At 37.7% G+C, this 16,843-nt stretch overlaps 7 protein-coding genes across 9 annotated transcripts; 4 read left to right on the forward strand and 3 right to left on the reverse strand.

Annotated features, from left to right (window-relative positions):
• The first annotated feature begins 104 nt into the window (after positions 1-104).
• LOC130691994 (cyanophycinase-like) lies at positions 105-1,830 on the forward strand. Its single transcript, XM_057515043.2, has 6 exons — positions 105-276; positions 360-695; positions 792-979; positions 1,051-1,159; positions 1,219-1,351; positions 1,410-1,830. Exons 1-6 carry the CDS (start codon positions 148-150, stop codon positions 1,718-1,720), a joined length of 1,206 nt encoding a protein of 401 aa, XP_057371026.1. The 5' UTR covers positions 105-147; the 3' UTR covers positions 1,721-1,830.
• A 993-nt stretch (positions 1,831-2,823) lies between these two features.
• LOC130691985 (putative leucine-rich repeat-containing protein DDB_G0290503) lies at positions 2,824-6,098 on the forward strand. Its single transcript, XM_057515033.2, has 11 exons — positions 2,824-2,942; positions 3,017-3,793; positions 3,864-4,058; positions 4,139-4,372; positions 4,433-4,579; positions 4,643-4,741; positions 4,810-4,916; positions 4,979-5,051; positions 5,112-5,268; positions 5,328-5,498; positions 5,584-6,098. Exons 1-11 carry the CDS (start codon positions 2,898-2,900, stop codon positions 6,018-6,020), a joined length of 2,442 nt encoding a protein of 813 aa, XP_057371016.1. The 5' UTR covers positions 2,824-2,897; the 3' UTR covers positions 6,021-6,098.
• LOC130692002 (large ribosomal subunit protein uL16) lies at positions 6,089-7,311 on the reverse strand. 2 transcript variants are annotated; one of them, XM_057515051.1, is made up of 6 exons: positions 7,227-7,311; positions 7,042-7,072; positions 6,776-6,974; positions 6,610-6,716; positions 6,391-6,553; positions 6,089-6,336 (listed from the first exon to the last, which is right to left on the reverse strand). In XM_057515051.1, exons 2-6 carry the CDS (start codon positions 7,062-7,064, stop codon positions 6,169-6,171), a joined length of 660 nt encoding a protein of 219 aa, XP_057371034.1. In that variant the 5' UTR covers positions 7,065-7,072; positions 7,227-7,311; the 3' UTR covers positions 6,089-6,168. The 2 variants fall into 2 exon arrangements, with proteins under 2 accessions (XP_057371034.1, XP_057371035.1); XM_057515052.1 differs by having other exon boundaries at positions 7,178-7,263.
• A 1,978-nt stretch (positions 7,312-9,289) lies between these two features.
• On the forward strand, positions 9,290-12,070 carry LOC130691989 (sorting nexin-29-like). 2 transcript variants are annotated; one of them, XM_057515038.2, is made up of 8 exons: positions 9,290-9,752; positions 9,815-9,891; positions 9,982-10,227; positions 10,313-10,802; positions 10,860-11,016; positions 11,113-11,373; positions 11,435-11,712; positions 11,886-12,070. In XM_057515038.2, exons 1-8 carry the CDS (start codon positions 9,520-9,522, stop codon positions 11,917-11,919), a joined length of 1,776 nt encoding a protein of 591 aa, XP_057371021.1. In that variant the 5' UTR covers positions 9,290-9,519; the 3' UTR covers positions 11,920-12,070. The 2 variants fall into 2 exon arrangements, with proteins under 2 accessions (XP_057371021.1, XP_057371020.1); XM_057515037.2 differs by having other exon boundaries at positions 9,291-9,752; positions 10,283-10,802.
• Positions 12,071-12,124: 54 nt separating this feature from the next.
• On the forward strand, positions 12,125-13,119 carry LOC130692003 (TM2 domain-containing protein almondex-like). The gene is made up of 4 exons (XM_057515055.2): positions 12,125-12,495; positions 12,558-12,773; positions 12,835-12,909; positions 12,968-13,119. Exons 1-4 carry the CDS (start codon positions 12,133-12,135, stop codon positions 13,079-13,081), a joined length of 768 nt encoding a protein of 255 aa, XP_057371038.1. The 5' UTR covers positions 12,125-12,132; the 3' UTR covers positions 13,082-13,119.
• Positions 13,107-13,975, reverse strand: LOC130692006 (thioredoxin, mitochondrial-like). The gene is made up of 3 exons (XM_057515058.2): positions 13,578-13,975; positions 13,378-13,501; positions 13,107-13,276 (listed from the first exon to the last, which is right to left on the reverse strand). Exons 1-3 carry the CDS (start codon positions 13,748-13,750, stop codon positions 13,160-13,162), a joined length of 414 nt encoding a protein of 137 aa, XP_057371041.1. The 5' UTR covers positions 13,751-13,975; the 3' UTR covers positions 13,107-13,159.
• A 723-nt stretch (positions 13,976-14,698) lies between these two features.
• Positions 14,699-16,627, reverse strand: LOC130691997 (protoheme IX farnesyltransferase, mitochondrial-like). The gene is made up of 6 exons (XM_057515046.2): positions 16,305-16,627; positions 15,782-16,237; positions 15,639-15,719; positions 15,405-15,580; positions 15,159-15,338; positions 14,699-15,100 (listed from the first exon to the last, which is right to left on the reverse strand). The coding sequence occupies exons 2-6, from the start codon at positions 16,207-16,209 to the stop codon at positions 14,790-14,792; spliced, it is 1,176 nt and encodes a 391-aa protein (XP_057371029.1). The 5' UTR covers positions 16,210-16,237; positions 16,305-16,627; the 3' UTR covers positions 14,699-14,789.
• Between the last annotated feature and the right edge of the window lie 216 nt (positions 16,628-16,843).

The following is a 16,843-nucleotide window of genomic DNA, read 5'->3' on the forward strand; positions in this document are numbered from 1 at the left end:
AAAAATAGACCGTTATATCTCTATTGTCAACATTACTCGCTGAAATTCTTCTACGTATAAAACAACGGCAACGCCAAAACAACGTAGAATCGTACACTCACACGCTTTAGGAGTGGTAGCCAGATTTTTTTTACCAGAACAACCGTGATGGGTCTTTTATCTCTCACCTTCCTAGCAGCTCTTGTTAGCCTTGCTGCGTCGCAAAGCGCCGTATTCATTGGCGGAAATTTAAGTGATGGAAATGCACCAATTTGGGACGCAGTGGTCGAGCTTGCGGTACGTGCAATTTCATGAAAAAGCAATTAAGCAATACCATTTCGATTTTTTCTTGTCTTAATATTTGTGCATTCCTTTAAAAGGGAGGAAAAGGTGTAGCCAAATTCGGTATTTTCACTACTGCATCGGCAGATCCTGAAGGATCTGCAGCCTACTATATCGACATGCTCGTGAATGTATACGGCGCAGCAAGTGCAACCTATATCCCAATCACGGAAACAAGTAATAATGCCGACGATCCTGCCATGGTTGATCTGGTAAAACAACAAACGGGATTTTTCTTTGGCGGTGGCGATCAGCTGAGAATTTTGAATGCAATTCGACCTGCCGGAAGAGAAACGCTTGTTCTAGCTGCTTTAAGTGAAATGGTAAAAGCCGGGGCAACAGTTGGCGGAACAAGTGCTGGAGCTGCTTGTTTGGTAAAGCTTTTAAATACTATAAATTGAAGGGGAAAAAAAATTTAAACACGCAATGTCTTTAGTAATTTCAAACGAGATTTGCTCCATCTTATTTAGAGCGATACTGTGATGATTACGGGAGGTTCAAGCTACGACGGGTTGATCTACGGGGCTTTTAGTGGAGGACCCAACTCGAATAACCCAGGAGATTTATCTTATGATGAACATGGAGGTTTGGGATTCCTAGCTCGTTGGGTTCCCGACACCCATTTCAGCGAACGGGGACGAGAAGCACGTCTTATTAGGTTGGCTCGTCAATACTAATCCCCAGTTTTAAACCAGTGATGCATAAAAATACTGTACCTTATAAAAACAGGCTGCTGCAAGACACGCGGTACCGCGACATTGGGACACCTTTGGGCTTCGGATTGGATGAAGATATGGCTCTTGTTGTTACTGATCTTTACACAAGACCTGTTGGAAAAGTAATTACATTAATATATATTTCACCATTTCTGCAATAAATGTTGCTTTTGGCTAACAGGTAATTGGTATAAGTGGGGGAGTGTTTATAGCGGATGTCACAAACATTATTGTTACACCTTCGGCAACTACGAATTACGAAGGAGTATCGGCCCATTACCTTACTCAAGATGACACTATCGATCTTACTACTGGTAAAAGATTAATTTATATTTAATTCCAGTTGTTAAATTTTTATAAATTATGCCACAGGTAACGTTACATTTGCTAGTTGGAAAACTCCCCTGAAGGGCAACGAACAGTTTACCAATGCTGAAATCTCAAATGACATCTTGTCGTCAAAGCAAAGTCGTTCATGGGCATCTGCTGCAGCGCAATTTTTTGACAACCAATTAGATGACACTGTTACCCATTTTACTTTTGAAAAAAAACCTCCATTTGAAGTGACTTTTAACCGTCTAAGCGGAGCTGGTTATAGGGGGCCTCTTCCAAGCGATCCTTTGACCTTCGTTGTGTCTCACGAAAATCTTCAAGTTGGAATTCGAGAAAGTGGTGGGATTTAAAGGCGCCATAAGGATTAAACATAAAACTGCTAATGGTGGTTTGCAATGCTGTTCATGAAATTGCATTTGATGCACAATTTTTGGTTAGAAATATAGAAATGGCATTCAAATTTCTATTGCTTGAATTGCAATCAAAATATTGTAGGTAAGGCAAACGCAGGGCTTTAAAAACGGCAAAAAAATTCAGTTATATTTCTAAAATGTAGAAACACCGTCCTTCATTTCTTATGTTTTGGAGACCTACGATATTTTCATTCGCAATATTACGTTGAGTTCGACACAATCCACATGACTGAGACAAATAGCTTTGAAATAATCGGATCAGAAATTCCAACGTATGAGCCAGCAAAACGGATAGAAAACAATTAGCAAATTGTTGCAACTGTTCATTGTTCAAAAGGCATGCATATGTAACCGAAAGATTTCGTTCAAACTGGGAAGTAATTTGTGACGTGGCAAACACCATAGATAATCCACCTAAAATTGCTACTTGTGAGATGTGTCTTTCAAGTTCAATAGTCCTACCATAAAAATTTGGGGTGCCACACCATTTTTATTAACACTCTATTTCCAGCTAATGTAAATTTCTGAAACTGGTTGATTCAAAGCCAAGCAACTGTCCAGTAATATGTTTTCATATAAAATTAAAACAAAGTACTATGGCAGTCTTGCAACAATGAAATGGCTGACAATGTTACATGTTTTTGTTCGAAAAGAAAAGAAGAAGTAAGGCAAGAACGAATTACCTTTGATCGTTTAGTGAAGGTAGGTCTCGTGGGATGTATCAAAGGGGATGTTCTTCGAAGGTTCAGTTTTGTGGTTCACCAAATTGCGAAACCTCATTATGGAACTGTCGTAAATCTGTACTTCTCGGCACGATATGCATTTCATCCCAAATAAACTATTTTGTGGTTGATCTCTACATTGTTACTTCATTGGCAATCACACAACGTGTCTTAATTTCTACAGTGAATGTTAACAGAGTTTCATCAGCCAGCAAGTATCAGAAGTATGTGAATTCACAAAAGTCACATGGACAACTGAATTTACCCGGTTACAGGCTGAAGAAGAAACATTTTAATTTCCCCTCCCCCATCAACGCCATCTAGCGGTATTTGGAAAACATAACCGAATATTTGTTTTGACACAATACCCGAAGATTTCCGTGTTTACCGCAATGGATGCCAGCAAGGCAGAAAAGCTCGCCGCAGCGAAAAAAAAAGTATAAAAAGCACGATTTACTTACGATAAAATAACTTGTAGAAACTAAAGCTCGTATTCTTAATTCATTAATAGTTAAAACAGTTCCAACAAAAAGGAGGTTCGAAAGGTACTCCAAATGGTGGCCAGCTAAACTTGCACCAGCAAGGTGAAGTAAATCAGTCATCAGCAGTAGAAACTAACATTCTCCATAATGAACCTGTGGAATCAAAGGCAAGCTTGGAAATCCAGCAAGAAGAGAAACATAGTTATGATAATACCAGAAATATTGAATTGCAGCAGGTCATTGAAACTTTGAGCAAAGAGAAAAATGACATTCTTTTATCCTACATGCAATCAAAAGATTTAGTTGAAGAACTTCAACTTAAATTAAACCAGGAGAGAGTATTGTTACAAGAAGAAAAAGCAAAATCCACCCAAGCATTGGAAACCATTTCAACTCAAAGTTTACATGAAGAAGAACTGAAAAATACCGTTTCAATTTTGATAGAAGAAAAAAATGAGCTAGTTTTAGCTAATGTTCGAAGTGAAGAAAAAATAAAAAAACTAGAAGATGTCAAAGTTGACAATGAAAAAGAATTGGAAGTCGTAAAAATGTCTCTTTCATTGCTGCAATCTTCTGCTGCTAAAGAAACTGCAGAACTGCAGTCTTATTTATCTACTTTAACTAAAGATCATGAAAGAGTTAGTCAAGAACTAAATTTAAAAGATCAACTTTACAATGAAGTAAATGAGGAACTCAAAGAGCTTCAAATGCGTCAAAACAATCAAGCGGCTGAACTCAATCGCAGAGAAAACATTATCAATGAACTAAATCTTCAAATCGAGTTGCTCAACGTGAATATGCAACAGGTAAATCTATTCATTGTAAATCGCAAAAACGTCTTTTATGGACACCACCTATTTATCACGTTGCTTTTAGTTGAAAAATGCAGGGCCCCCGACGGTCGATCAAAGCCTTGAAAAAATGCAAAAAGAAAATGATAAGTTACAAGAAGAAATAGTGGATTTACGGGAGCAGTTAAAGACGCTAAATGTAGAAAAAGATGTTCTATCGCAACAGTATCAACAATACATTCTTCGACTGAACGGGCAAATTCGCACCATTAGTTCACAGGTATTTTATGATGAAAGCATATTGTTCAAAGCAAAGCATCAACAAGTATATAAAAGACTAACGTGGAAGAACGATTGTAGGCAGAGTCCTTGGCCATTGAGAAAAGGAATGTAGAGGCTACTTTGGAGACAAAGAAAGACGAATTGGCAGAGCTCGAGGCGACAATTGTGGCCCTGAAAATGGAACAAAATACTGGGCCCTTGTCTCGCACATCGAATGAATTGGCTACGCCTAGCGAAATTCTTCCCTCTCCACAATCCGCGTCCCAGCTTGATGAAGAAATTGTCGTGTTAAAAACGCAAATTGCGGAATTGGTTTGAATTCTTTCCTCTTTAATTACTTATTCAGTTTTTTAATGACCTTCTGTACAACAGAGTTTGAATAATGAAGAACTGGTCAAACTGGCATTGGAGAAGGAATCTCGGATTCAAGAGCTGGAAATCCGTATAGATCGCATGCAAAGTGAGTTGAACGTGGCAACTACCAATCAGGATCATGGCGAAAGGGAGAAACTTCTTCAAGTACCGTGCATTCATTGCTTATGTTTATCCAGTTATTTGACGAAATTCTTGCAAATTTGAAAGGCTATGCAAAGTGACAAATCTACAGCCTCCCGTGCTATTGCCCAGAATCGTCAGCTGAAACTACAGCTAGAAGAACTGGAAAAGGCTTTTATCCAACTTGTAAAATATGCTTTGGTTATCTCTTTAGTCAAAAGGGCCATATTCATTGATTTGTTAAACCAATTTAGAGTAATGACAAACTTGTGCTCACGGAGGAATCTCAGACAATGGCTCGACAAAATAAGGAAATGAGCGAAAAGTTACTGATTTTGGAGCCGGAGGTTGTGCAGTTAAGGTTCGGCTACTAATAGCGGTGCTGGATTGGAACGTTGTAAAGCTTGTTTTTAATTATTACAGACAGCAGGTTGACGATTTGGCTGGTCAGCGAAACGCCACAATTTACTGGAGACAAGAGTTAGAGGAAGCTCACGTATTTAGCGTCATGTTCTGGTTACTACTTCGTTCAAAGACTAATTATTTTGTTTTTCAGGAAAGAATCCAGGCACTGTCGCATCAGAATGCAGAACTGAAAAAACGTGTCATTTGGAATTTGAATCAAGCACCTGCCCGAGGCAGCCGTAAACAGCGGCGTAACAACGAAGAAATCAATGAGGACCGTTCAGATTCACCTTCCTCGTCTGAAAATGGTAAAACCCTTTCTTTAAGATACCTGGTGCTATTTTGTATTTTATGTAACAATGTCTAGAAGGAGACAGTGACTGGATTCCTGCTGAAGAACATCAGAAACTCCTCTTTCACTTCGGTCAATTAGAACAGCGACTAGAACGTTCCATAGCTACTGTATCAACTTTGACAGAAGAAAAGCAAAAACTAGAACACTTGGTTCTACAGCTTCAAAGTGAAACTGAAACCATTGGTTAGTTGTACTTGCAACAAATTATCAACAGGTTTCAGGGCGGAAAATGATTCAATATCTTATTTTTTACAATCAAATTTTCCAGGCGAATACGTTAGTCTTTACCAAGTGCAGCGTGGCCTATTGAGTAGGCGTGCCGAACAGTTATCTGCTGAGCGTCAGAAACTGAAGGAGAGAATTTTGAAGTTGACTATTCTTTTACCTTGCTTGGCACCCCAATTGAAGAATTCACCCGAATGGTTGCAATTGCAGCCCGAGCCGGAAACGATAGCCAATTCAGAAGATGGGTTGAGTGTTACCATTCGTAACGAAACAGAAGCTTTGTCTGACGTGGACCCTACCTTGGAACACACAGTTTCCCAAATCATCGATGTTTTGTTAGAAATCACAAACTGCACATTACCAACCAGCGAAACTCTGACGCAGACTGATCTCTATCCCTTGGAAGACCGAATTCGTAAGCCGAACGAGAATTTTCATCCATGTTGGCCTATGTATTCAGGAAGAATCATTAACATTTGAAAATTTTGAATTTTCAATGTGCCTTTCCAAAGCTACTTTATAAACATTTCCATTTAAATATACAGATATAAATGATTTCATCATTGTTTATTCTGTTTGAACAAGTTCAAGGATGGTAATAGAAAAACAAGATGAATTGGGCAACAAATTATTGTTGGCTGAAAATCGTACGCCATTTATACCACGCAGCTAAGGGACCGTGATCTGGGCGGTACTTTACGTTTGCGCCATCAGGTTCAAGTTGAGCGTTTTCTTTCATGGTTTCATAAACGCCACGTTCGAACTTGGTGAATCCCCATTTCTTTGATACGTAAATCTAACAAACGAAAGATGAGCTAGTTTTCTTCAAATATATACAAAACTATAGTACCTTTTGACGACCGGGGAACTTGAATTTGGCTCTGCGGAGCGATTCGATGACAGCAGCCTTGTACTTGTCAGAAGATCGAATGCTCATGATGGGTTGACCAATGTGTACTCGTGCAACTGTACCTTGGGGTTTACCAAAGGCACCACGCATTCCTGTTTGGAGCCTGGATATAAAAATCATATAAGAACATAATTCAGGAAATAACTTTAATGAACATACCTATCAGCTCCAGCACAGCTCAACATTTTGTTGATGCGGATGACATGGAAAGGGTGAACTCGCATTCTGATGTGGAAAGCATCCTTACCACAGTTCTTCACCAAGTACTAAATACAAAAGATATTTTATTTAACTGATAGATAATCAACTTCAGCGACCAACTTACCTTGTTGGCGCAAATACGACCAGCTTCCAATGCCTCGGAAGACAACTGTTCATATTCGTCGGACACCAAGTGGACGCACAGAGGGAAATCTTCCACACTTGCCTTCTTCCTACCAAGATCAAAGATCCTAATTTTGGCGTCGGGGACACCTCGACAGAACCGTGACTTGGGGTACGGCTTGTTTTTGCAATACCGGTAACTGTTTAAAAATAAATGTCAAAAAAGCAATATAACAAAGACAGACGAACACATTTGAGGTTACTCACCAACGAGCCGGACGACGACCCATCTTGATACCTACACGAATTAGATACAAAAAAAAACAGATGAATAACACAGCAAACTACCTTCGCGTACTAAAAGTAATTTTATGTCTAAGAAAATCCAATGGTGAACACGTACAAAATATAGTTTCGTCGATGACTGCAGATAACAGGCAAAGAAATCTTACCTCGGTCTCGAGAAAAAAGAAAGAGCTGTGGAGAGGAATGGACTGTACAAGGTTGTCAGTTCCAACTTTTAAGCCTGAATATTTGCCAACTCATGCAACCATGGGGCTCGGCCCCGCGCAGATTAGAATCTTTTTCGTCGATTCGGTGCAGGGATTTTTTTGTGCTAGGTGCGATGCGGTGCTAGGTGCCATGCGGTGCTCGGTGCATCCCCGATTTGAACGTTCGGTGAATGCATGATAAAAACCTGTATGATACCGTTTCGGCCCCGTATAGCCTTAAATCTTCCCTATGCCTGCTATGATAGAAGTAATTACATATTTTTCCCCCTTTTATGTAACCTCGTCCCGGCTTGATTTATTTACCTATGGACGATCTACGGAAACCGAACGATCTAGGAGAACCGCACTGAAAACCAAAATGAGCTGACAGATGGCCAAAATAGCTACCCGATTGACGCGGAGCCTATTGCTATCGATGAATTATTAACACTGTAAATCAACATGGTCTCAGTACATATGTACTAAGTAGTACATAGTTGCAGATGCACTTTTTCTTATGGGGTAAATGACAAACGCGCAGGGCGTTAGTCAATTGTTTTTTTTTTTTTAATATTGTCTGCTTGGAGTTTTTCCACGCGGAAGTCGCGATAAAACGTGGTTTTCTACGCGGATATGTGGAAAAAGAACCCTAAAATTGTAAATTAAATGAGAACCCATGAAATAAATTTGTTTAAATTATCTTACTTAATTTTTAATACAAGACGGAATGTTGAAATTTTCTAGACACAAACAAAATGTAAATATGTACTTATAATTAAATATTTTTACACTTATTTACACTTTTTAAAATTTGAACTTGGCGCGGTAAAAAAATGGCCGCCATAATGGTTTATCAAAAACAACTTTTTCAAACGTAATTTTTGGGGTTAAATATAGCAGCTTAAAAGTAAACGTTTAGAATAACTTGTTCCTGGAATCACCAGGAACAAAAATATTATAATGGTTTCCTGTTTTGACGAAGATTAAGCATCAAACAATCAATGCAAAGTTTCGTCTTTTTCACACACCCCCTCCCCTTTCTAAAATCATGAAATTCTTTAATAATTATTTATGAAGAAACTAAACAGTTAAAATTGACAAATTTTGCATCAATCGATAGCTCTTATCAAGAGCTATCTAATTCTATGAAATTTATGTTAAATTTTCAGAAAAGGAAAGAGTTTAAGTGTAACATCTATTTTTTTATTTTTATCGGTTGCGTCCATTAGAACCTTAGATCGAAAAACAACAAAAACACATTTTGCGCTTAAAATTTTTTCGATTTGAAAATATTGATTACAATTACCTAAAAATGGATAGCCCTTACCAAGGGCTATCGATTTATATTATATTTATATTATTTATGTATTAAATCAGCGAATATCATAATTAATTTTGCTGACAAATAATTAAAAAATTGTTTCTCTTATATTCCTTTATTTCAATTACTATAACTATTGTACATACATATAATAGTAATATATATATTATAATTGTATGTATAAATATATAAATATAATTGTACGTATGTATAAATATATATGTATAATTTGTAATATACTGTATATATGTGTATTTATTATATTGTAGTATTTATGTACATTATCATAATATTGTAAATATAAATTTATATAAACCTAATTCATGTTATTCGCTTCGAAAAAAATTAAGACATGCGCTACACGCATTTTTGTTTAACTAGTTTAACTTTAACGGTTTAACCATTAAAGCAACCAAATCAAAGCCCTAGAGGCGACAACACACACTTTCCCCATAAAGAAAACTGTAGGCGCGATTATGTACTAAGTAGTACATATTGCCTCGCGACCAGCCTGCTGTAAATCCATCTTGTTCATGCACAAATTTTCTCTTTCAAGATAATCGTAAAATAAAAAAAAATATCTGGTATGCCTTCTCAAATTCATGTAATGAAGTAGAATAAAATGTCTAAAATATAATCTAATAAATAATATTTCTAAAATGTAATCTACCACCAGTGCCGTCCCATTGCCATGTTTACATTTTTATTGGACGTATACATGAGATCAGTCAAAAACGTTGTGGAAAAAATTGTCTAATGGTAAAAGTAGTAATATCTTGTTATCTCTAGCAGCATATAATATAAGGTACTGTTAGTAATAGCATGGCTGGCAACGACCCTCAGCCAGTTTTGGAGAAATTAATGTGATCTCGTGAACCAGTGATTCTTGTTGTAAACAAACCCGCCCTCCCAAACCTATTGGGAAAAAACATAATGTGCGAAAGTGGGAGCATGCAGTATAGAAACGAGCTAATCAAAACCATTCGTGAAAATGTTCAGAATTGTGAAAAAAAATTTGGTGGAAAAACTGTATTAGCAACAGAGGCTGAGCAGTCAGTAATAAAAGTAATAAATGGCTTTGAACTCATTCTACAAGATGGTCTGAAAGTTAAGAATGGAGTGAATCTAAAAAGTATCAACCTAAATGTGAACAGTTTCAGCCTTAGGTATTTTGAAGTAGATTGTTAGAGCTGCATGAAAATAATACTATATTTTTCATTATGTGCAGACATGTTACAGAATTAGTATCAAATGGAATAAACATGGTTATGAACCCTGTTGGACAATCAGATCAAAATTTACCAGGTATAGGATTTGGGCTTTAATTTCTTGTTTCACCATTGTAAAATTTGTCTTTTTTTTTTCTTATATTTGCAAACACTATTTAAAAACTAGTGTTTTGGCACTTTGTGCGTAACCATCTAACAAGACATGAACAAGAAAGATACTATCATATTCAGAACATCACTACAGACTATGGAAGGGGAAGGGCATGGCTACGTTCAGCTATTAATGAACACTCACTTGATCGCTACCTCAGGATGCTTTTTTCTGATGAAAATCTCATTTCAAACTATTATGAACCTTCAGCTTTATTGAATGATACCTGCTCAAGAGAATGCCTGCTTACTTCAGCAAAAGGTCCAAAAAATTTAAAATTTTTACTTATCCGTTAAATAACGTTTTCAAACTCTAGATCTACGCTCTGTGATATTTGCTCTAGTAGTTGACCGGAAGGAGTTGGACCTCGTCGATGAATCCAAGAAACTGATGATACAAAGTCTACGGCCAGAACCCCAAGCAGTTAAGATGGCAATTACAGAACAAGAACAGGTTAAACCAAAAAAGAAATCGAAAGTTCGGGTTGTTGACCTAGAAAGTGATGGTGAAGTTGAAAAACCAGCAAAATCGTTTAACACTGCAGCAATTACCATTCCACAGAGCGGTAGTACACCATCCTTAGTATTTCAACATACAGGAAGCAGCCCAAGCATAAAGTCAATAGACTCACATGATGCACAGTTGACCGAAACAAAGCGTTCTACCATGAACTTATCAGAAATGAAGCAAATGCTTCTTGATCTCACCGAAAAGAAAATTCAGTTGGAGGACTCCAAATCATCTCTGCAGTTGCAACTGCATGGCGTGCAGCTTGAGAAGCAGGATCTTCAGGATCGTTTGAAAACAGCTGAACAGCAGAATGTGGAGTTGTCGAGGTAGTTTACATTTGAAATCATTATAAAACATTGCCTTAATATGAAATTGCGCCATAGGGAGAATACTATTCTTAAGGAACAACTGAAGCACTATATGGGCGCTGTTCAGATGTTAAAGAATTCTACCAGCAACGCGGTTACCACGTCAACGTCTCTTTCTCTACCTCCCGACTACCACCAAGAAGCTAATCATTTTGAAGAAAAACTAATTCAGGTATATCGACATAAACATAAACGTATGTGCAAAGTAGTTAATAAAGAACTTATTTCGTATTCATGATTATTTATAAATATATACTTTTTTCTTTAGGTTGCCGAAATGCATGGCGAATTAATGGAATTTAATTCTCACCTTCAGTGTAGTTTGAAAGCAGCCGAGAGATTTGCTGATCGTTTAAGAACCGAGCTAGTTCATTTACGTGGCCCTTTACCTTCCGATTATGCTGCCTGTAACGACGAAAACACCAGCATCTGTAACCTGGCATCATCTACCGAAAGTCCATGGATTCATATTTGGATACCTTCAACTTTTCTCGTTCATGGAACAGTTGATTCTCATCATGTCTACCAGGTTTTTCCGTTCAGTAGCCAATATCTCGTGTTCCTTATAAAACTGTCCTTTTCAAATTCAGGTTTACATTCGGATAGGTGATACTGAATGGACCATTTTCAAGAGATATTCTCAAATATATAAATTTCGTAAGGAAATGCTGAAGCGATATACCTTTACTGCAGACATTCACTTTCCACCCAAAAAAAAATTTGGATATCGCGAAGAAAAAACTGTGGAAGACCGTCGGCGAAAATTGCAGGAATTTCTTCGACGATTTCTTAATCTGTGGATGAGAAATGAGACATGTATGACAACTTTAAATCAGACCTCCTTTGTTAGTCTATTTTCTTTTTTTAGGTAAATATTACAATATTTTCAGTAAGATTAATTAACAAGTTCCCAAATTCCGAACCAAGAATGCCATTAGTGCGAATTATATCGCAAAAACTATTGAGCAAATTCTTTTTTCGGAATAGGGCTTGGTAGCATTTGCTTCTACAATAACATAAATTTTCATTTTAAATGTGCAGTGAGCAACCAAATTCAACTCCTCGACATACATAAACAGGACTCCATTCCCATTGAGTCCATCTGATGACCATACGACATAAGTGTACGCGAGATTATCAAAGTTATTTTAAGTCTAAACACGTTATTTTGCCCATGTTTCAACTGAAAGTGTTTGTTAATTGTCAAGTTGACAAATGTTGTCGTGATATGTAACAATACACATTAGCGCCACTGTATCCCAACAAGCATTTGCTTTTAGAAAAAAACATGGCAAATGTTAAATTTCGTTTCTTACCATATTTGATACTGTGCTTCATTCCTAACCCAATTAAAGCACATGAGATAACCTCGAGTGCAATTAACCAAATAGGAGAAGCTTGTCTGCAAGAATCATGTAATACAATTACTGAAATTAACGTCACTACCGATTCCAGTAACATGGATCCGTCTGAGCAAACGACCGAAATGCCCAGCGAAGAAGATATATCAGGGGAAACTTCGAATTCTTCATCCACTGTTGGCGATTCATGTCACTTATTACCTGTTGAATTCATGCGTTGTGATTTAAATTTCACATGTATCTACGGTGGACTTGTAAATGTCTCTTGTGAAACTGATCACCCGTGTAAGGTATTAGTTGATATAGTAGCTATGCATAAGTGTGTATGGATGGTAATCTTAAAAATTGACAGGGTTCTAAAAAATTTCATAAAGAAATGAAATGTCAGTATTGTTACCAAACTTCAGCAGAAGATCATTCTTGCAATGCAACAGGCACCTACTGCAATTCAGCAGCCAATCCAGTTCAAAAGTATAGGTCCAACTGCACTGCAAAATCAAATGTTCTTTGTTTGGGACAAAGAATGTTTTTTAAAAATATTAGATGCAACTGGACTTCTGGATACAAGGTAATAGTTTCTTGTGTCATCAGCATCTGAATTGGAACTAATAATTCATTCTGGATACAAGTGGAGCACAACACTATTGCTGAGCATCACTTTAGGTGGATTTGGAGCAGATAGATTCTATCTTGGGCATTGGCAGGTAAGTCTGGCTAGAGAACCAGTCACATGCAAAAAAACAATGTTTCATTGTCTTTTAGGAAGGAATAGGCAAGCTGTTCAGTTTTGGAGGAGCTGGAGTATGGACCCTTATTGATGTGATATTAGTTGCTGTAGGCTACCTTAAACCTGCAGATGGATCTGTGTACATATAATATGTGGAATTAAGGAATATACAAATTTGACATACAAACTGTGTAATTTCCCCCTACATCATACAAAAGAAGCAAAGATCATTCTCCAATCAATTTGTTGACAAATGCTCTGAGTTTGTCATCATCCAAAACTCCAACAAATGATCCTTCTACTTTCCCTCCCTTAATTGCAATGACTGATGGTACAGCTGTGACCTACAACATATAATAGTAAGGTCGTACACAAGAATGCTTATTTAGTTACGGAAGCTACAATACATATGTATATAACAAACATGCATCCAAGTACAACTTACGTTATATTCTTCAGCCAGCTCTGGGACGTTATCAATGTCAACCTTGGCAAGGTGAAATTTATCTAACTTTTCAACAGCCAAGGCTTCCAGCCTAGGTCCTAGTGTCTTGCATGGTCCACACCATCTGGTATTACATTAAAGCACTTAGGACGAAGTAACTACTAAAAAAGAAAACGAAAGAAAAAGTTAATGCAACATACCTGGCGTGAAAGTCAACTAGGACTGGCGTGGAAGCGTTTAAAACTCTTTTCTGGAAATCTTCTTGATCCTGCACATTGAAAGATTGGTAACTAGCTGTTCGACCGATGGATAAAGACCGCCGAAAAACAGAACTAGTTTCGTTGATTAGATTTAGTTTAATTACACGCTGCATTCTGTACAACTATTCAGTGACGTTATAATTTCTGTTGTAAGAACTAAAACAACGTTGCCCCTTTTTGATTTTTCAGGAAATAAGAATAAGCAGGTTTCGGTTATCTCATCTGAAATTCTTTTTGGTTTCTAATGAAAGCGATTAACAGAGAGGTAAGCAAGTACTTGTATCGATACGGTTTCAATTACAAAAAGAGAAGGTTCACAATAGAAATCAAATGGAAATAATAAGGAGTATACGCGTACTTTACGTATGGTACTTTCAAGAATAGGGTTACGCAACCTCCGTTTTATGAGAGACATTGATAAGAAAAGCCCTTACACAATCACCTTGGAAACCAGATTTCAAACAACGCGGTGCCAATAAGATTATTAAAAAAAAACGAAAGCGAGGTTACCATGCCTCTATTTCGTAGTAAATTCCAACCAAAAAAATGTCCAGCAAGAAAATCATCCACCGTTTCAAATTTAAGACGAAATATGGATGCCGTACAGTTAGAGGAGGAATTCAGCATTAACGTAGACAAAGTGAAGCTCAATCTTGGAGAAAATCTACAGTTTGAGTTCAATTCGGAAGACGGGAAATGGGTTCCAATTAGTTCTGTTTCCACAATCAAAACCAAGCAAAATACTTTAATCCGCAAACTGGAAGGAGAAAACAATTGGCTGAAAATTCAAGCAGATTTGTTGCTTAATATGGTAAGTAAATTACATTTAAAAAAATATTTTCACCTCATTAATCAAGAACTTACACAGCTGACGGAAACAGCGCTCGAAGCTCACCTGAACGCGGTACACTCCCAGGAAAAGGCTAGTCCTGAAGTCAAAGTTTCAAGAAAGAGCCCCTTTAAAGGACGAAAACTCTTTTCTTGAGTATTTGCCATTCGAAATTTGAAAGAAATATATTTTGTATGAACCCGTGGAAATGAAATAGTTTCATTTAGGGGAATTCATTTCATCGGTCATTTATTCCTTTGTTATACTGCATATGTACACTGGTCCGACTAGTAAACTTTATTAAGTTCTACTTGTAAGGAGCATCAGCTGTGATAAAGGGCAGGAAAAAGACCACGAATAGTTTTAAGCAGCCAGTCTTCACTGTCCTCTCTCTTTTTGTGTACGAGCATGAGGATCATAATAATGGGCAAATGTGCCAAAGACATTCGAAAAAGTTTCCGAGAACTAGAGCTATCTGAATGGCGGTAAAAACGCCACGCTAAAATTAAAAAATACAAGTTTACAGGCAAAGAGTCCAGAGCAAATGTCCACGTTGTTAACCCAATAAGTGGTGCAGTCGTACATATTCCTATCAAAGCAGCGGTATGTCGCAGGGTTGTTCTCCGGCAGAGATCTGCAACAATTATTTCTGGTTAAATATAGGCTGCAATGGCATCGAAACTTATCAATACCTGGATTCGTGACAGCCATCATCCTATAGCCAGCACGCGAATAATCGGATCTAAGATTCCAAGATAACGCATTGAAATGAGGAAACTGCCATGCATATAACACTCCTCCCAACACCATTGCTCCGGCATCTAGATATCCAGTGCAACCGGCATAACCCATTAGGGGTGGAAGGGCACCAACTAAGAGAGAAAAGTATTATACTTTACATGCGATTCACGGTCATTGATTGGGACAATAAACCATACCTACAGACCCTACCCATGTATTGGCTATGCTTGACCGCTTCATTGGGGTATATACCAATGTGTACAACGCCAACGTGAGAGCACCCAACGACGCACATACTCCGTTAACACCATAGTTCAATATTATCAAACCGGTAGTACCGCTCACAGCCGCAAATGTTACAGCATGTAAAGGGCTGCGCAGACAGAATGTTACAAAAATTTCCCCCATTTCAATGGAATGTGAAACCTTACCTCAAAAGTCCTCGAACCAATACACGGTTGCTCGTTCTTGCCATTTGCGAGTCGAAAGGTACTTCGAAAAACTGGTTAATACTGTGAAGAAATACATAGATATTAAAGAACAAATTATGTATTTGTACGTAAGCAATAAATACGTGTTTGCAGAGGCAGACGTCAAAGCTGTACCCAGAAGACAAAGGCCCAAAGTAGTGAAGTCGGTTGGTAATGGTGCCATAGCATAACCAGTAACGGCGGAGCATACGACAAGACCGGTTAACCGAAATTTCGCTAGAGAACTGTAATGGTTTGTCAGTTTAGCTGGCGTCATCAACTGAGGTGGATCAATTTTTTTAATGGTTTTTTCATTGGTAATTTCAAGTAGTACATCTTGATTGACTACTGGACTGGGGTTACTTTGAGTAACTGTTGTGAGAACTACTGGTTTATTCTTTGTGATCTCTTCAATCCCAGAGACTTCAAGTTTTTTGGATGCTGCTGCTCTCATCACATGGCGATGAACAATGCTTTTCTGCAGGCGCAGGCAGCTAGGGGATGTTAATAGTAAACAACTGGCACGTATCATTTCAAAACCTATCAATTGGCAGCTACTTCTGTTTTCATAAAAAAATGTTATCATAAGTTATTGATTTAAACTTCATTAGAAGGAAAATATTTTACTTGATCAGGCTCAAATTCGTGAGCTGTTCGTTATATACGTTTCAAGGTTATCTAAAAACCTTACAAAGCGGAGCTCTAAAGTTTTTTTTTCACGTAATAGAGTGTGGAAGAATCCTATCTACATTTGGCTTTTCCAAACGTATTTCCAGCTAAATTTTAGCTGAATATGTTCCTAGCTTTATCACTTACATAAACACAAGAGGAAAACAATGCTTGTTCGATACTGTCATTTTAATACACACCTACACAACTTTGTCGGCACTAGTTAGGTACACAGTAGGGCTACGGACGGTCATTACAATCAGCAGACACATTTCACGGCCCAAAGCAGACAGAACTTCGGGAATACGCTGTTGCCTATTTTCCTCCACGGGCATACAGAACTGGAGCAGAGTCAACAGTCACGTGGTTTCTGAGACTCTGCCAGAGTTATAGAGTTAGACGATAACTCTATAATTACTTTATAACTCTAAGTCTGCCAGGTGATTATGGAGAAATAGGAAAATGCTGCATCCTGAAGCAGAATGTGCTTTAATTTT

Source organism: Daphnia carinata, chromosome 1 (assembly GCF_022539665.2).
Source record: "Daphnia carinata strain CSIRO-1 chromosome 1, CSIRO_AGI_Dcar_HiC_V3, whole genome shotgun sequence".
NCBI lineage: Eukaryota > Metazoa > Arthropoda > Branchiopoda > Diplostraca > Daphniidae > Daphnia > Daphnia carinata.